We start from the raw sequence: 19,360 nt of genomic DNA, 5'->3' as shown, positions 1-19,360 counted from the left end.
ATGGGGTTGGGCTGGATGGCCTTTGTGGTCTCTTCCAACTCTCTGACCCTATGAAGTATTACCGTAGAACCTATATGTAAGAAAGAGGTAATAAACTGTGCAGCCAGAGTCATGTTACAATTAATAATATATGTCCTTTATTCCTATGAAGTGTACCAATCATAAATATAAGACTTTTATAGCAAGACTCTTATAGCAAGTCATACATTAATCTTAAGTATAAAACTCATTAACTGCCTAATATACAATCATACATAGTCCTTATTGAGGGGGGGGGGTTGCTAAAGATTAAAACCTGTTGCCCATATCATCCAAACTTCCTATCTGCTAAATGTGTGTTCCATCCCCTTGGTGTATGCTGTACGTCCTGAAAAAGGGAAACCCTGCTTGTTCTTTATCAAACTTACTATTTTAAATGTTTCCCTTAAATTTCAAAGTTGTTTATGTCAACCATTTCAATAATCACTGCATGTTCTTAAAAGAAGGTTGGGATTAGGCTTCTGCCCTCATAATAACATGAGTAGTTGAGGAATCATCCAGTATTGGCAATAGAGGAACATGTCTTTGCTCTTATTTTATCATCTCACCTGAATTCCTTTGCTTGCATCTAGCATTCCGCTATTACCTCTGTGCCTGAGACACATTTCTCTAAATCTTAAGTGGTTTTCTATTTATTTACAGACAGAACAACCATCGATCTCTATGCCACAATGCTAATCCTCTTATTTCATATTCCATTACATCTTTTCCTCTTTACCTACCATGTACTGGATAAGATTGTTATATAGCCATACTTCCCAAAAACTTATTGAAAATTGGCTAAATATCCCAGCAATGGAAACATCCAGATACTTCTGAGTTGTAATTCTGATTTTCAGCTAAAATGCAGCAGTGTAGTCAATTGGGCGTGTTTTTGTGTGCACACAAGAAAAATAATTCTCAGGACATTTCCTCCTTTGTACTTATCAAAACAGTATGAAATCATAATAGGCTATCACTCGTATGTGAGTATGATTGCTTTCCAAGTGTAGGGTCTTGGCGGTAGGTCTGTAGGTGACTGTAGAGACCTATTCTTGAGCTGCATATTCTTTTGCAATGAGGATATTGATTTCCAGATAGAAGGCAGTCCCAACAAAGGTTGGCTGGGCCCACCTTCCTCTTGACACTTTTCTCCCTTTCGCCCTCCATTTGTGCCTCTTCAAATTCTACTGCACTGCTGGTCGCAGCTGACCTCCAGCTAGAGCACTCAAGGGCCAGGGCCTCCCAGTTCTCGGTGTCTATGCCACAGTTGTTAAGATTAGCATTAAGCCCATCTTTAAATCTCTTTTCCTATCACCAACATTCTGTTTGCTTTGGAATATGATGATCGGGCATTCAGACAATGTAGCCAGTCCAGCGAAGCTGATGGTGGAGGATCATTGCTTCAGTGTTGGTAGTCTTTGCTTCTTCCAGAACACCTGTATTCCCAAGAGATTTGCAGAATTTTTCAGAGGCAATGCTGATGGAATTCTTCCAGAAGTTGAGTGTGACGTCTGTAGACGGTTCATATTTTGCAGGTGTATAACAGTATTGGGAGAACAATAGCTTTATAAACAAGCATCTTGATATCCCTATGAATGTTCCGATCCTCAAACACACTCTGCTTCATTTGAAAAAATGCTGAATTCACAGAGCTCAGTGTTGTATTTCAGTGTTAATGTTGCCTTTTGTTGAAAGGTGTTTGCCAAGGTAGTGGAAATAGTCAACATTTTCTAATGTTACACCATTAAGCTGTATTTCTGGCATTGTATGAAAGCTAAAGGGTTCTTCACTTCTATTGACCACCAGCCAACATGATAGTTTATTGTGCTGAGGAGGGTTCATTTGGGTGCTAGGAGTACAGAAACAAGCATTACATTCAGTTCTATATGATATTCTTTGATGGGGAATCCAAGACTCCTTCCTTTGCCTCTCTGCTGAGATTGGGAGATAACAATTCAATCAAGTCCCCTCTTTACCCCTGCAAACTAGTTCGGCTCTTGTCAATACTCTGAATGTATCAGTCAAACTTGCACCTCGGCTCCTCCTGCATTCTAATTCACATCAGGAATGAACAATTGTTCGTCAAATCCAGGTTCAAAGAAGCAGGGCATGCAACTATGCAATAAGCTCTTGCCTTCATACATTTGATTTAATCATGGAATGCATTGTTGGGGACAGGAGATGATATTTGAACCTGGTAAATCATCAACACAGGAACAATAACATCCAACAACCCTAACAATGATGGAGATTATGGAGATCTTTCAGTTTTAGAACCATGGAATGACATGTCTAATCAGTCCTGAGATGAAAGGACAATAGAGCGGGCAATGGAGTGTAGCACATACCATAGTAGTTGATCAGAAGGCTTATTGTTGTGTAATTTCTAACATATAGTGACCCTATCATAATACTGTGACAAAATACATTCAGAAGAGGGGTTGCCTTTCTCTGAAGCTGAGGGAATGTGACTTATCCAAGGTCATCTAATACATTTCCCTGGTGGAGTGGAAATTTGAACCCTGGTCTCTGAGGACACTAACTGCTCCAGTAGGAAGACTATAAAAGGAAATAGTAAGATAATCTAAAAATAATGGGGCAAAGCCTATATAGCAAAGGGAATTTCTATGAAAAATACTATTCACTTCTTTGAAGTTCCGCTCTAGATTTTACATTTTACCCTGTTTCTCTGCTATTTCAGCACTTAGATTTCCAGTAAAGCATGACAATGAAAGAGCTGTGGGTCAGATGACCTGTATTTCAGTAGATGTGAAAACTGATGCCCAGCAAGGCAGACAAAAAAAAAAAAAACCCTGGCTATTTCCAGGTTGCAAGATCTTGCTTGGAACAGCATAGTGCTTCAGAGCCAACCGTTGGAACTGAAATCCTGGCGTAGTCCTTTCACTTGTATCTCACTTAAAGGGAGCAAAGGGGCACGACAGAGGCCTCCACTGTAACCAAACCACTCCATGGCCTGCTTGAGGCCTGGGATACCAAACTTTTGAGTCACCTGTGGGGACAGAAAAAAGTGGCAATGTCTGAAAATGATCATTTGAAAACAGGGTAGAATAGGCATATGGGAACCTACTTTTACATGCCAGCATCATTCAGTTCAAGTCTTAGAGAATCGGTAAGTAATTGAAGTTTTACATAATCTAGGATACCCTTTCCAAGATCAGGGGTACTACAATTCCTATTATTCTTAATCGGCAAGAACATTCTTGAGAGAGATGGTGAAGCTTTGGTGCAGTACATCTAATAGATGAGTGTCAAAGCAGAATGATTCCTTTTTGATCCTAATGAAACGCTATGTTGTACATTATGCTAAACAAACATTTCATGTCAAAATTTCTTAAATAATGTCTGATTCTTGCTTAGATTACATGAGGTCTGGGATGTATAAGGTTAAGAATTAAGAAAGATCCCTACCAGCCCAATTACATACAAAGCCCAGTGATATACTCGTATGAAGTGCCCTGATTTTAAATCAGCCCAAAGTTCTATGTAACTAGCTTCTTCATCACACTAGAGCATGAATCCACTTGAAATCCAGTTTCTGCCTCCTGCAGAATTCTGGGGTTTGTAGTTTGGTGAGGCCCAGGACCTGTCTGGCCGAGCTGTTTAAAGCCCCTTCCCTAAAATGGATTTAAAGTGGATCCAAGCTCTAGTGCGATGATCCCTGTTCTGTTTTAACCAGCAGCTACTCTCATGCATCTCTCTTGGTACTGCATGGATTGTAACCTAGGGCACTGAATACATTACCTACATAATGCTAGCATAGGTTCTAGCAATGACCTATGGTATCTTAGGGCCCTTCCAGACAGGCCCTACATCCCAAGATCTGATCCCATGTTTTCTGTTTATCCCAGATTATCTGGCAGTGGGGACTCGTATAATCTAGTCTAACGCAAAAAAACAAAACCAAAACAAAAAAACAACAACCTGGGAACAGATTCTGGGATATAGCACCTGTCTGGAAGGGCTCTTAATGTTAACAGGAGTAAAGAGAGGTGGCCTGATACCAAATCAGACTATTTCCAACTTAGCCAAGCATTGTGTAGCCAGCATGTTCTCAAAGCAGAAGCAGTAGAAGCAATGGGATTACGAATCATGGACACATTCATGGAAATATTAAATGGCACAGATATTAATCTGCCAATGTTTGTGTTTATCAATTGCAGGTCATGTTTTCCCTGTCATTTTCAAAAATGCAAGGCAAATAAGCAAAGGAAACATGGAATGGTATTAGGTTAGAAACTACTATTCACAAAATGGGATTTAGTCTTGGATGCAGATAGGACTGGAACCTTATTCTATGGGCCAGAACTTCCACTACAACATTTTTCGTGGAAGATCTCTTTCATGGCCTGTTTTTTCCTCCCTGTGCTTTTGAAATAAAGGCAGTATGCTGTCTCCCAATGCCATATTTCCCCCTGTCCTATTGCGCTTACTGCAATGTTTGGCTCAATGAGCCGATGCTGCAATTCACGAGCCTCGTCCCAGCTTCCAGCTTGACATAGCTGCTCAATCTGACAGACTTGAGTGCCAAGTACATTAGCAAGGGCACAGATTCCTCCAACAGCACCTGGAGCAGAGAAAAGAGTAAATAAAGAAGAGTACACTGCCAGTGAAACAATCTTCCATGCTTCATTTCTGCTCCATTACCAGCCCCATTCTCAATCTGCTTCTTCCCAATCAGTTGATTGCTTGGCATGATATCTTGGAAAAGCTGTGTTAGTCTTTCAGACTTTCTTTTTGGACTGCAACTCTTGGAATCCCCCAGCCAGCTTGTCCAGTGCAGATAAATAACTTCTCCAAGCTCTAATATCAAATGTTGTGGCCCCCTATTGTCAGCATTTCACTTGCTACTTGGCTGTTAAGATTGTGGGAACTGAAGTTCAACACACCTGGAGGACCAAAGTTTGGGAACCACTGTTTTAAAGTCATGTTATATGAAGCCAAGTTAGAAAATATTTCTGATATGCCTATTCAAACTGTTACTGCAACTAACCTGTGCCCCAAAACATCCAGACACAGATAAATGTTCCCATGTGGAGATAAGTTCCTGCCATCACCCACCTACGATGTAGCTGGACAGCAGAAAACCAGCTGATCCAGCCAGTACTTGGAAGTCTTCATTCTGGGTTTTGTGGACAAGTAGTGCCAGGCGGGTGATCTGGCAAGAGAGAAGATGGTGAGTCAGGTAGCATCTTAGGAGGGTGCCAGAAGTAGTCATTGGTCGTGGACACTAGAACTCACAAAAATTAGTACATAGGCTAAAAGCATTCATGGACACGAGGCTGGTATCCTGGAAACACTGATCTAACACTGCCAAATCAGATTTCCTTTTTTAAATTTATCAGGCAGTTTTCCCCAAGGTAAATCCTTCTAGACTTTATGCCTCAAACTCCCATCAGCCCCAATAACATGATCTGTGATGAGAAACAATGGAAATTGTAGCTCATAATATCTGCAGGAATTAGGTTTAGAGAAGATTGATGTATGGCTTAATTTTCAGTGATGGAAATTTTCCTGACACTACACTAGGCAGATTGAGATTCTTAATGAAGGATACCACCCTTCAGATTCGCTTTTTTGCTTCCTGATTGATTAACAGCAGGTAACACCATTCTCAGGGAAGAAGGAAGAGTGAGATGGGTGATCTGCAAATCTAAATAGAAAGCGGTTTAAGGTCGGCTTCTAAATTGCAAATTCTTTAAGGCTATTTGACAGCCCCATGGAGCTCACCTTTTTTAAAAAAAATTATTATTATTTGCTAAAACAGAGTATTTTACTTTTTTCTCAAATAGCCCTGGAAGACCCTCTTGCCAGGCTACCTAAGGAATTGTTGTATGTCTTTCGGGCTGTGTGGCCATGTTCCAGAAGCATTCTCTCCTGACGTTTCGCCCACATCTATGGCAGGCATCCTCAGAGGTTGTGAGGTATGGTTGTGAGGTATACCTCACAACCTCTGAGGATGCCTGCCATAGATGTGGGCGAAACGTCAGGAGAGAATGCTTCTGGAACATGGCCACACAGCCCGAAAGACATACAACAACCCTGTGATTCTGGCCATGAAAGCCTTCGACAATACCTAAGGAATCCTTATGACTGAGTCTTAGAAGAACTGACCTGGTCTGACACTTTGAAAGCATCAGTATGTAAAGAGTTAGAATTTAAGAATTTAAGTAGCTGTATCACAAATGCCCCACAGATCATAGTTTCATGAAGGCTCTGATATACAGCTATAGACATCTCTGCATATGCAAAGCCTCTTTTCTACAGACATTCTTGAGCCAAAGTCAGATACAACATGATGCTCACAATGTCAGGGTGCAACCAACCGGTCTTGCCTTGCTTCTAACCTGTATACTTGACCCAGAGCTTAAATGCATTATTTCATTGCACCTTCAAGAATTTCCCCAACAGCAGAAGTCACGTTATTTGGGGGTTATGGGAGCTGTAGGGTTTTTTAAATTTTAAAATAATATATTTTATTTTAGGGTTGTTGTATGTCTTTCGGGCTGTGTGGCCATGTTCCAGAAGTATTCTCTCCTGACGTTTCGCCCACATCTATGGCAGGCATCCTCAGAGGCTGCCTGCCATAGATGTTGGTGAAACGTCAGGAGAGAATACTTCTGGAACATGGCCACACAGCCCAAAAGACATACAACAATCCTGTGATCCCGGCCATGAAAGCCTTCGACAACACATACTTTATTTTATTTTCCAGCTCTATTTTGTCTGAACAGGAAGTATGATATTTGCACAGGATATTCAATGTGCACCTTATCCCAATATTTTCTTAATTTTCTTTCCCCCACCTTCTATTTGGTTCATGATGCCAAATTGAAAGTGGAATAAACTATAATCTGCATATATAAAATCAATTTCCTGAACTGCACAAAATGATTGTTTCAAGTTAAGGGCTCGGTTCGAGGTTCAGGAATTAACTTTCAACACTCTTAAGTAAGAAAATATTGGGAAGCCTCCAGAACCTCAGAGAGAGACCTTAAGAGAACATGATCAAACTCCTCAAATTCAGATTCTTATCAGCACCCTGAGATGTAATTACAGCCCTCCCAACAGTATCAGCTTTGCTCAGCATTCAACTCCAACTTTCACTTACATTGCCACCACTGTCCTTGATTCCCACAATGTTGGGGTGCTGTGCTAGGGTGAGCACTGCATCAATGGGCAGGTCCAGCCCTGTGTTGGCTGGGACACTGTAGAGTATCACAGGGATCGGAGAAGCATCAGCCACCTGGGGAATTGAAACCAGCAGCACACGTGAGCATGTAAGGAAACAACCGGCACACTTAGAATAAGGTCTCCGGCAACAGGATACTCTGCAGCAAGCCCTATCAAAGAGGATAGATTCATAACACTTTCTTTAGGTACTTGCCGGTTGTTCTCTTGGTGTGACAAATAGCAAAGGTGCCCCAACCCCATTCTTCACCTGTGTGTAATGATGGATCAAGGCAGCACTGGTCATGCTTCCCCGGAAGTAGAAAGGAGTTACCACAAGGGCAGCATCAGCACCTCTGTCAGCCATTTGCACTGTCATTTCAATGGTGCTCCGAGTTGCTAAAGAGGAAAGGTTGAGTGAGGCAAATTATCTGAAGCCCAGCAAGGTCAAGGTTTTAATAGCTTATGGAAACAAGAGATGGCCTTGTTGCAAAGTTTCTGGGAGTGAGGTGGGAAACCCTTTTCAGGCTGGGAAACTATATTCCAATTTAGAAAGAATCTGAGGAGACTGAAGCTAAATCTACACTGCAGAAGTATAGCAGATTGTCACCACCTTAACTGGAGCCCCTGATGGTGCATTGGGTTAAACCCTTGTGCCGGCAGGACTGATGACTTGAAGGTTGGGTTGGTGACCTGAAGGTTGCTGGTTCGAATCCAACCCTGGGAGAGCGCGGATGAGCTCCCTCTATCAACTCTCATATCATGTGGGGATATGAGAGAAGCCTCCCACAAGGATGGTAAAAACATCAAAACATCAGGGCGTCCCCTGGGCAACATCCTTGCAGGTGGCCAATTCTCTCACACCAAATGCGACTTGCAGTTTCTCAAGTCACTCCTGACATGAAAAAAACCCACCTTGGTTGACATGGTTCTATATTATGGGATTCTGGGAACTGTAACTTTGTGAAATATTTATCCATCTCTGACACATAGTTCTGATGCCATGACAAACTTCAATTCTCAGGATTCCATAGGATGGAGCTATCTATGGCAATTAATGTGCTATCAAACTTTTATAATTCTTTATCAGGTTTAAAGAGCCCCACAATAATACCTAAAATATGAAATCAGGGTGTGTGTGTGTGTGTGTGTGTATGTGTGTGTGTGTGTGTGTATATGTATATATATATATATATATATATAGAGAGAGAGAGAGAGAGAGAGTCCCCTCATAATCTAATACCCAAAATATGAAATCAGGGTGTGTATATATGTGTGTATGTGTGTGTCTCACTTATCCAACATTCGCTTATCCAACATTCTGGATTATCCAATGCAGTTTGCCTCCCGCCCCGATCCACAGCTGTTCTCTAGGCAGCAAGGATTGAATTTCTTATGAATTTAATTTCCAACAATGCTGCTAATGTAAGTTCATTTTATGCAATTTTATCTTTATTTGTAGTCAATTTGTTAGTAGCCAATGTTTTTTTAGTCAATATTTTCAATATATTGTGATGTTTTTGTGCTAAATTCATAAATACAGTAATTACTACTTAACATTACCATCTACTTCCTTTTTCTGTTGATTTGTTGTAAAACATGATGTTTTTGGTGCTTAATTTGTAAAATCATAATGTAATTTAACGTTTAATAGGCTTTTCCTTAATTCCTCCAACATTTTCGCTTATCCAGCATTCTGCCGGCCTGTTTATGTTGGATAAGTGAGACTCTACTGTATGTGTGTGTGTATGTATGTGTGTGTGTATATATATGTATGTGTGTGTGTGTGTGTGCATAGGAGAGAGAGAGAGAGAGAGAGAGAGAGAGTCCCCTCATAATCTAAAACCTAACCTGAAATTACTTTTTTTCATGTCAGGAGCAACTTGAAAAACTTCAAGTTGCTTCTGATGTGAGAGAATTGGCTATCTGCAAGGACTTTGCCCAGGGGACACCTGGATGTTTTTACCATCCTTGTGGGAGGCTTCTCTCATGTCCCCGCATGGGGAGCTGGAGCTGACCATGGTGGAGGCTCCTTCTTTGGAAGCTTTTAAGCAGAGGCTGGATGGCCATCTGTCGGGGGTGCTTTGAATGCGATTTCCTGCTTCTTAGCGGGGGGTTGGACTAGATGGCCCATGAGGTCTCTTCCAACTCTACTATTCTATGATTCTATGATTCTATGATTCTATGACAGAGTTAGCTCATCCGCGCTCTCCTCGGATTCAAACTGGCAACCTTCAAGTCAGCAGTCCTGTCAGCACAAGGGTTTAACCCATTATGCCACCAGAGACTCCTATTACTTGTTAATCCATAAATCCAGAAGTGTTGAAACCATGTTTCAGCAGTGAATGGAGATAACATCTCCAAGCAGCAAGGTTTTTAAAAAAAGTCTGATCTGGGTCCTGCACTGTCAGAAAGGCAAAATACAGATCAAGTAAAATAATTAGGCAATGTGATGGAACCAGACATCGTTTTATCTATATTCCTAATAAGCATACAAATAATAGTTCAATTCAGTGGTTGTCTATTCAGGACAAAAGCTTAGTACGGGAATGTATGGGATACAAAATGCAGCTCAATTCATGTAACAGCTCTCAGGTTTAAATAGCCTCTTAACTTGTATCTTTGATCAGAATTCAACTAAACAATCTTGCCTATAATCAAGCCTGTCCTTGTTATATCAACTTAATACAGAAACAGGAATTCAGAAATGGTCCACATTAGTAGAATTTGTATGTGGGTGAGTTTTCTGAGGACATGTCAAGCATCCATAACTGAGCAATGGGAAAATGGTGTTCTGGAGTGCAGAACATCATGCCGCTATGGGCCACTTCAGCACATCATTATATTCTTTCAACTACAAAGGAAGTTTTGTGATTTCTTCTCTAGGTCATGCTCCATACTACTCACATTCACATCCAGTCCCAACAAGAAGAAGATTTTCCCTGGGTATCGTTTGATGCACACATCTCACTATTTCCAGGCGCTCCTGTTGTGTCAAGTAGGGAGTTTCCCCATTGGAACCCTGCACCACAAAACCTATCAGAAGAGTACATTTTGGTTTACATCATTGCACATAACCACCAGAAGTTATAGGCTCCTTTCAAGTATTTATATATCACTTCTTGAAGTCTCCAAAATGACTTACCAGCCCAAACAGCCAAACATAACGTGAAATAAAAGTATTAGCATAATTTAAAGGTAAAACTGATGAATGGAAATGAAACAGATGCAAACAGCAGGCAGCATCAATAAAGAAGCAGACAGTGAAGCAAGTAGAACCAGCAGCTCAGCAGGAACTTATGTGAACCACTCAGCCTTGATAAATGAAAGGTCTTAAACTGGTACCTAAATAATATTTAAAGCACTTCTTCTATTTGGGGAGAATAAAGTCAGCCCTTTGTATCCACAGAATCCTTATCTATGGATTTAACCATCCATGGCTTGAAATTATTATTATTTTATTCCAAAAAGCAAACCTTGATTTTGCCATCTTATATAAGGAACCCCACTTTTCTGTTTCCATTGTACCGTATATATAGGGAGGTGAGCATTCACACATTTTGGTATCCACAAGGGATGCTGGAACCAAAGTCCAACGGATACCAAGGGACTACTATATTCAAAAAAAAGCAAGTGCCATCAGTTTTCTTCTTGCCAGCTGCTATGTATCTCAAAAAGGCAGGGATACTGAGAGTAGGATCTATGGAACTGTTTTTTAAAGAACCATGAATGTTCACATGGAGAGAAGCAGTCATTTATATACTCTGGTCCCAGGCCGCTTATAATTTTAAAGCAAGGGTTGGGGATGTATAGCATACATATGTTGCTGGATTGCAACTCCTACAAATACCATATCAGGGAAGTATAACTTACTGATTTTTTTTATTAACACATATCTATGTATTTTGTAAAGATGTATGAATTCTGCTGGGTGGCAATGAATTTGGGAGCATTCAGGAAGAATACATGACCACATACAATTTATAAAATATGGGAGTCAGCTAGAAGTGAAGGAGGGTATGACATCAATACAATTGTCTATCTATTAAGGGTACATGTACATTATAGAATTAATGCTGTTTGATGTCACTTTAACTGCCAGGGCTCATTGCTATGGAACAGTGGGAGTTGTTGATCAATGAGGCATCAGCACTTCTTGGCATTGAAAGCCTTGTAAAACTACAGCACAGCTGGGTTGTGAGTTTTCCAGGCTGTATGGCCATGTTCCAGAAGCATTTTCTCCTGACGTTTCACCCACATCTATGGCAGGCATTCTTAGATGTTGTGACGTATATTGGAAACTAAGCAAGGGAGGCTTATATATCTGTGGAGGTCTAGGGTGGGAGAATGCCTCCCTTGCTTAGTTTCCAATATACTTCACAATCTCTGAGGATGCCTGCCATAGATGTGGGAGAAACATCAGGAGAGAATGCTTCTGGAACATGGCCATACAGCCCGGAAAACTCACAACCCAGTGATTCTGGCCATGAAAACCTTCAACAACTCACACCACAACTCCCAGGATCCCATGACATTGAGCCGTGGCAATTAAAGTAGTGTTAAACTGTATTAATGAGGTGTGTAGATAAACCATAAGACAGGACAAGCCATGCCATTAAGCAGAGTGAGGTAGCTACTTCAGGAAACAGATAGTAACATAAAAAAAACAATGAAATATACTTTGTTGTTGTTTTACTGTCAAAGGGTGTGAGACATACTTGTGAGATTTTCTTACACAGGACCAAAACAATTTGGCTGGCCTTAGATGCTATGGCTCATCATTCAGGAGAAACCAATTTGTTGCTCCTCCACAGGCAGGACAATGTCTTGGACAAGGAACATGTTATTCGGAGTGCGGGAAAGAAGAAATAATTGCCAAGTAATGCAATTTGTCCTTTACTCCTGTCTCCCACAGGGCTTCGAAGTCCAGGCAAGCAGCCATGTGTATCCTTGAAGACAGAGTAATAGTTATCCACTCCACTGAACACCCTCTTCCTATGTTCCTGAAACAGGTCCAACAAATGCAAAGAACACCAAATGAAAGCAACTTCATTTTGCTTTCTCCCACTTCTTGCAAGTCATAAAAGTTGTAGGTGTCAGAAAAACAAAAAAGCCACTGTTCTGCCTTGATTTGTGTGTATATCTTCTTCCAAGGAGCCCCCGGTGGAACAGGGTATTAAAGCACTGAGCTGCTGAACTTGCTAACCGAAAGGTTGCAGGTTCGAATCCGGGGAATGGAGTGAGCACCCACTGTTAGCCCCAGCTTCTGCCAACCTAGAGGTTCGAAAACATGCAAATGTGAGTAGATCAATAGGTACCGCTCTGGCGGGAAGGTAACGGCGTTCTATGAAGTGATGCCGGACACATGACCTTGGAGGTATCTACGGACAACGCCGGCTCTTCAGCTTAGAAATGGAGATGAGCACCAACCCCCAGAGTCGGACACGACTGGACTTAATGTCAGGGGAAAACCTTTACCTTTACCTTCTTCCAACTGATTAGAGGTTATTTGCCTTCAGTGAAACTTTTCATTTATTAGCTGAAGAGTTATGTATTTTTCCTGTCCCTTTAATAGCTTTATAGCAAAAATCTGAAGGGCAAATTCTGTGATGGTCCAAGTTGAAAACATGGAGCTACATCAGAAGCTGTCTTAGGTTGGGAGCATCTAGTTCACTCTTGTTTATACCGACCATCTCTGGGATATTAAGGAGCTTTTCCAGGCTATCTGAAGCTATAAGGGATAGAAATCCGCATATATACCATGAGATCCCACCACAAAGCTAGAACTAGAATGTTGTGATGGGAGAGAACATCAAGAGATCTCCGGGTTGCACAAAAATACACACACCTAAAACTTTTAGTGGCCAACCATAGCAATCTAGGATCCATTAAAACCCTCCACATTTGTGGATTTGATTTTTGCAGATCTGATTATTGACAAATATTAGATTAAAATGTTCTCTCTAGGAATCTCTGCAACCTCATACTGTGGAATCTTGACTCCTAAAAAAAACTACCTCTCCAGTAATTTCTAGGTCCTCCAATGTAATTCTATGGTCAATGCCCAGCAGAAGTTGACCTAGATATTCCTAGAGATATTCCTGTTCTTTCAAGTTAAAAAATATATTCCTTTATTTATGGTTTTCACCCAACAAATGTGGAAAGCTAACTCTTAAACACCATTTCAGACTTCAGATCCCTGTAGTCAAAGACATAACTGTTAGTAGAAAAAGAGGCACTGCATTTAGTTAATTGTTAATGACCTAAAATATAATTAAATTTATATTTGAAGGAGAAATTTCAGCTATGATGCTTATATCAAACAGTTATTTAAGTTAAAAAGCTGTTTTTCCACACCTTTGTGCCTAACTTAAATTTAGGAGAGAAGCAAAAGCTGCATGAATATGTTGTTGAAGGCTTTCATGGCCAAATCACTGGGTCGCTGTGTGTTTTCCAGACTGTGTGACCATGTTCCAGAAGCATTCTCTCCTGATGTTTTTCCCACATCTATGGCAGGCATCTTCAGAGGTTGTGAGATCTGTTGGGAACTGGTAAAGCGAGGTTTATATATCTGTGGCATGCCCAGGCTCAGAGAGAGAAAGTGTTAATGTTGCAATTGGCCAGCTTTATTAGCATTAAATGGCCTTGCAGCTTCAAAGCTTGGCTGCTTACTGCCTGGGGGAATCCTTTGTTGGGAGGTGTTAGCTGGCCCTGATTGTTTCCTGTCTGGAATTCCCCTGTTTTCTTAGTGTTGTTCTTTATTTATTGTCCTGATTTTAGAGTTTTAAATACCGGTAACCAGCTAACACCTCCCAATAGGTGTTAGGGTGGGATAGAAATTATGGAAATAAAAATAAATAAATAAACAAAAGATTCCCCCAGGCAGGAAGCAGGCAGGCTTTGAAGCTGCAAGGCCATCCAGTGCTAATCATGGCGGCCAATTGCAACATTCATACTTGCCTCAAACAGAACAGAGTTCTCTCTCCCACCCTGGATACTCCACAGATACGTAAACCCCACTTGCCTAGTTTCCAACAGACCTCACAACCTCTGAGGATGCCTGCCATAGATGTGGGCGAAACGCAGCCCAGAAAACTCACAGCAACCCAGCTGCATTAATGTTTTAAAATCCAATTTTTCATTCATATAATGTCATCTCCCTAAGGCCTCTTCCCTTCTCTCAATACTTTAGTTTACTAATTCTCACTTAAATCCCAGTAAAAGTCCCTGAGTTAAGGGCTTTAATGTTCAGTTAATAACAGATAAATAAAATCTATGTGATTTCAGGGAGCGAATAAAGAAGGATCATCCAGATGCAGAAAAAAGAAAAGAAAGAGCATTGGTTTACAATATTTTGAATTGTAGGATTAACCAAACTGCTCAATTCTGATCTCAAACAGAAATAAAGATTCCTATAGACCTTTTCATGTATTAAAACTATGTGGGAAATGTAAAATGTGTTCCAGATGTATCCAATGTGCCCTTGAATGTTATCTATATTTTTCTCAACCACCTACTCATGAGATATATATAAAAAAAGCCTTTTTTGCATGCTTTCAACTGCCTGGTTTTGAAGTTTCTAGTTTGCAAATTTCTTGTTCTGGTTCTAAGAGGGATAAGGATCCCCACAACATGGTGATTTGAGTGTGGGATTGTGACTCTGAAGACTAGGGTTCAAATCCCCATTTGGCAATGAAACCCTCTGGGTGCCCTTGGGCAAGTCACATTGTCTCAACCTCAGAGGAAGGCAAAGGTAAAACACCAATGAATTAAACCCCCCCCCCCAAAAAATATGATAGGTTTGCCTTAGAGTCACCATAAATCAGAAATGACTTGAAGATACACAATTACAACAGTGTACAGTCTAGATCGGGTATGGGCAAGCTTTGGCCCTCCAGGTTTTTTGGACTTCAACTCCCACCATTCCTAACAGCCGGTAGGCTGTTAGGAATGGTGGTAGTTGAAGTCCAAAACACCTGGAGGGCCAAAGCTTGCCCATGCCTGATTGAGAGGCAGTTTTTTGCAATGAGATGTTTTATATTTGTGTGTTATTGTGTTTTCATGGTCTCCTGAAAATGACCTTAAAAGAACCCATAGGCCAAAATGCACCAGGCTGGTAAACTAATAGACCATCTGTTGCACATCCCCAGATCCAATGCATAGCAATGAAATGAGGACCACTGCCTTCCAAGATAAGAAAGGGGAAGATGCTCTGTTAACTCCCAGGATCAGCAAGCCTTAAATTACAACAAACTGGCAGTGTACCTACACTGTATAATTAATGCACTTTTGACACCATTATGCTATGGAATCATGGGAGTTCAAGTTTGCCTAAAACTCTTTGGCAGAGAAAGCTAAATACTTGTAAAAGTGCAATTCCCATGATTCCATAGCATTAAATCATGGCTGTTAAAAGTGACATCAAACTGCATTAATTACACAGTGTAGCTGCACCCAGAGACCGATCTCTTGTTAGCAGGAGAACCCCGGCGACCGCTGGAAGACCATCTTTATATGGAACCCAGTGATTCTGGCCATGAAAGCCTTCAACAACACATTGTTATTTCCTGTTTAATTTTGTGGTATTCACTTTGAAAGTACAGTAGTGTCTCGCTTATACAACCTCCGCTTATCCCACGTTCTGGATTATCCAATACAGTCTGCCTCCCACTCGGATCCACAGTTGTCTCTCTAGGCAACAAGGACTGAACTTTTTACAGATGTAACTTCCAACAGCGTTATTGCTGTAAATTCATTTTTTGCAATTCTATCTTTATTTGTAGTCAATTTGTTAGTAGCCAATGTTTTTGTAGTCAATGTTTTCCAATACATTGCAATGTTTTGCTGCTAAATTCATAAATAAATAATTACTAGATAATGTTACTGTATTGAACTGCATTTTCTGTCAATGTGTTGTAAAACATGATGTTTTGGTGCTTAATTTGTAAAATCATAATGTAATTTGACATTTAATAAGCTTTTCCTTAATCCCTCCTTATTATCCAACATTTTCGCTTATCCAACATTTTGCCGGCCCATTTATGTTGGATAAGTGAAACTCTACTGTAGTTGTTATACAGTACTTTGGTTACCACAAACTATGTTGAATTGGTCGAGACTGGAGAGATATTCATTGAAAAACTATAGCAAAAGGTGCTTCAGGACACTTCGACAGAAGTATGTGTGAAAAAGCTCTTGGAGTCCTCGTGGACAACAAGTTAAACATGAGCCTACAATGTGATGCGGCTGCTTAAAAAGCCAACGGGATTCTGGCCTGCATAAATAGGGGTATAGCATCTAGATCCAGGGAAGTCATGCTCCCCCTCTATTCTGCCTTGGTCAGACCACACCTGGAATACTGTGTCCAATTCTGGGCACTGCAATTGAAGGGAGATGTTGACAAGCTGGAAAGCGTCCAGAGGAGGGCAACTGAAATGATCAAGGGTCTGGAGAACATGCCCTTTGAGGAGCGGCTTAAAGAGCTGGGCATGTTTAGCCTGCAGAAGAGAAGGCTGAGAGGAGACATGATAGCCATGTACAAATATGTGAGGGGAAGTCATAGGGAGGAGGGAGCAAGCTTGTTTTCTGCTGCCCTGGAGACTAGGAGGCGGAACAATGGCTTCAAACTACAGGATAGGAGATTCCACCTGAACATTAGGAAGAACTTCCTCACTGTGAGGGCTGTTCCGCAGTGGAACTCTCTCCCCTGGACTGTGGTGGAGGCTCCTTCTTTGGAGGCTTTTAAGCAGAGGCTGGATGGCCATCTGTCGGGGGTGCTTTGAATGCGATTTCCTGCTTCTTGGCAGGGGGTTGGACTGGACGGCCCATGAGGTCTCTTCCAACTCTACTATTCTAGGATTCTAGGATGTCATGCAGAAACAAAAGTTAGCTGGCCCTAATTGTTTCATGCCTGGAATTCCCGTTTTCCTCCTTTCTGTTGAAACTGTCCACATGCTTGTGGATTTCAATGGCTTCTCTGTGTAGTCTGACATGGTGGTTAGAGTAGTCCAGCATTTCTATGTTCTCAAATAATATGCAAAATGTGCTGCAGGGTATCCCGCAGAAACAAAAGTTTTGACAGTTTAATAAACTTTCCCCGTGTTTTTAAATGATAGAACCAATTAGGAAATGGTATTTATAACCCAGGAACAAAAATTATTTTCAATAGTGTAATCTCCCAGGCAGAGGGAACAAAGGAGGTGGAGTCCAAGCAGGTTTCTTTTTCCGACCCCGGCCGGGGCCGCATTTCTGCTTGGGGCAGATCCTCGCCAGCCCTCCTGTCCCTACCTCGAAAGGGGATCCGTCCATAGAGGCGCAGGTTCTCCTCCAAGTGGCCGTAGCCGACCTCTCCTTCCGCGGTGAAGGGAGTAACCAAAGGCGGGTAGATGCCTCGCAGGTCCAGCTTCCGAGGACTCGGAGGGTCTCCTGAATGGAGCTCCCTCTGGGCGGCCCTGGGCCCAAGCAGGGGACGGACCCGGGCTCGGAGGGCTAGCAGAGTCCTGGCCATGCTCGCCCCGCTTCTCCTGCCACCAGGTCTGGGCAAAAAGAAGGAAGGGCAAGGAGGAACAAGTCCGGCTCACAAAGCAAAGGTCGAAGGCTCTCCAGCTAAAAAGCAGGGAGGGCTCTGTTTCTGCAACCCCCTCCTGCCTTTGAGCCTTAGCTCAGCCCAAATCCCAACTCTCTCCTTGCTGCACAGGCATGGGCAAACTTGGGCCCTCCAGGTGTTTTGGACTTCGACTCCCACCATTCCTCACAGCCTCAGGCCCCTTCCTTTTCCCCCTCAGCCGCTTAAGCGGCTGAGGGGGAAAAGGAAAGGGCCTGAGGATGTGAGGAATGGTGGGAGTCGAAGTCCAAAACACCTGGAGGACCCAAGTTTGCCTACACTAGAATTAATGAAGTTTGACACCACTTTAACTGCCCTGGCTCAATGCTATAGAATCCCAGGAGTTCTCTTTGCACAGCCTTCTCTTCCAAACAGTGCTTATCTAACCCCACCTCCCACAATTCCATAACAAGGGTATTATATGGTTGTATAGCCCTGTTTGGGCAGCATTTCCTCCTGATGTTTCGCCTGCATCTGTGGCTGTCATTTTCACAGCATCTGATGTTGTCTGTACTTCGGAGAAGATATTGTAGAACTTGAACCAAGGCAATCAGGAGGGTGGAGCAATTCCTTATGAGGAGAGGCAGTTTTGTTTGGTGAAATGTGAAGCATGATAGAATAACATAAGATTGTGTATAGTGTGGTGAACATGTAAGTTTAAACTGTCAATGGCCATTTGTCTTGATGGCTATATATTACTTCCTGTATCAGGCAGTATACTTCTCAATATCAGTTGATGGGGAGCATGAGTAGTATGGTGCTATTACCTTCATGGGAGCTCCCAGTGGCTCAGCGGATTAAACCACTGAGCTGCTGAACTTGCTGACTGAAAGGCCAGCGGTTCGAGTCCGGGGAGTGAGGTGGGGTCCCGCTGTTAGTCCCAGCTTCTGCCAACCTAGCAGTTCGAAAACATGCAAATGTGAGTAGATCAATAGGTACTGCTCTGGCGGGAAGGTAATGGCACTCCATGCAGTCAAGGAAGTGTCTACGGACAACGCCGGCTCTTTCGTTTAGAAATGGAGATGAGCACCAACCCCCAGAGTCGGACATGACTAGACTTAATGTCAGGGAAAACCTTTGCCTTGCCTACTTCCTGTATCAGGCAGTATATTTCTCAATATCAGCTGGTGGCGAGCATGAATAGTATGGTGCTATTACCTTCATATCTTGCTTGTGGGCTTCCCAGAGTCATCTAGCTTACTACTGCAAGAGCACTAAGCTGGACTGGAAAGTTTTTTGGTGTGACATCACATAATCCATATATTCTTACAGATAGTATTTCAAAATGATATTAAGAAAAGAGAACTACTTTATGTTGATTAGCTGACCAAAATAGCTGAGCGGGAGCTGTGATGGTGCAATGGATTAAAACCTTGTGCTGCTGACCTGAAGGTTGGGTTGCTGACCAGAAGGTTGCTGGTTCCAATCCACAAAATGGGGTGAGCTCTAGCTTGTAGGGACATAGGAGAAGGCTCCCAGCAGGATGGTAACACACCCAGGCTAACCCTGGGCAAAGTCTGTGTAGACAGGCAATTCTCTCACACCAGA

At 42.0% G+C, this 19,360-nt stretch overlaps 1 protein-coding gene across 1 annotated transcript; it reads right to left on the bottom strand.

The window, feature by feature from the left end:
- Positions 1-114: 114 nt before the first annotated feature.
- Positions 115-17,805, bottom strand: hoga1 (4-hydroxy-2-oxoglutarate aldolase 1). The gene is made up of 7 exons (XM_062976356.1): positions 17,497-17,805; positions 10,117-10,245; positions 7,481-7,608; positions 7,151-7,285; positions 5,101-5,197; positions 4,473-4,606; positions 115-3,031 (listed from the first exon to the last, which is right to left on the bottom strand). Exons 1-7 carry the CDS (start codon positions 17,714-17,716, stop codon positions 2,882-2,884), a joined length of 993 nt encoding a protein of 330 aa, XP_062832426.1. The 5' UTR covers positions 17,717-17,805; the 3' UTR covers positions 115-2,881.
- Positions 17,806-19,360: the final 1,555 nt, after the last annotated feature.

This window comes from Anolis carolinensis, chromosome 3, assembly GCF_035594765.1.
Source record: "Anolis carolinensis isolate JA03-04 chromosome 3, rAnoCar3.1.pri, whole genome shotgun sequence".
NCBI classification, from domain to species: Eukaryota; Metazoa; Chordata; class Lepidosauria; order Squamata; family Dactyloidae; genus Anolis; species Anolis carolinensis.
The sequence above is the reverse complement of the archived record's forward strand: the minus strand, read 5'-3'. Positions and strand labels throughout refer to the sequence as shown.

Bases quoted from the DNA above. Each gene is read 5' to 3' on its own strand.
- hoga1 (XM_062976356.1), bottom strand. From the start codon at position 17,716: ATGGCCAGGACTCTGCTAGCCCTCCGAGCCCGGGTCCGTCCCCTGCTT. The intron at 10,246-17,496 runs GTAGGGACAGGA...CTCTTCTGATAG, and splicing joins TGGACGGATCCCCTTTCGAG to GTTTTGTGGTGCAGGGTTCC. The intron at 5,198-7,150 runs GTAAGTGAAAGT...CTCTCTTGCCAG, and splicing joins TCAAGGACAGTGGTGGCAAT to ATCACCCGCCTGGCACTACT.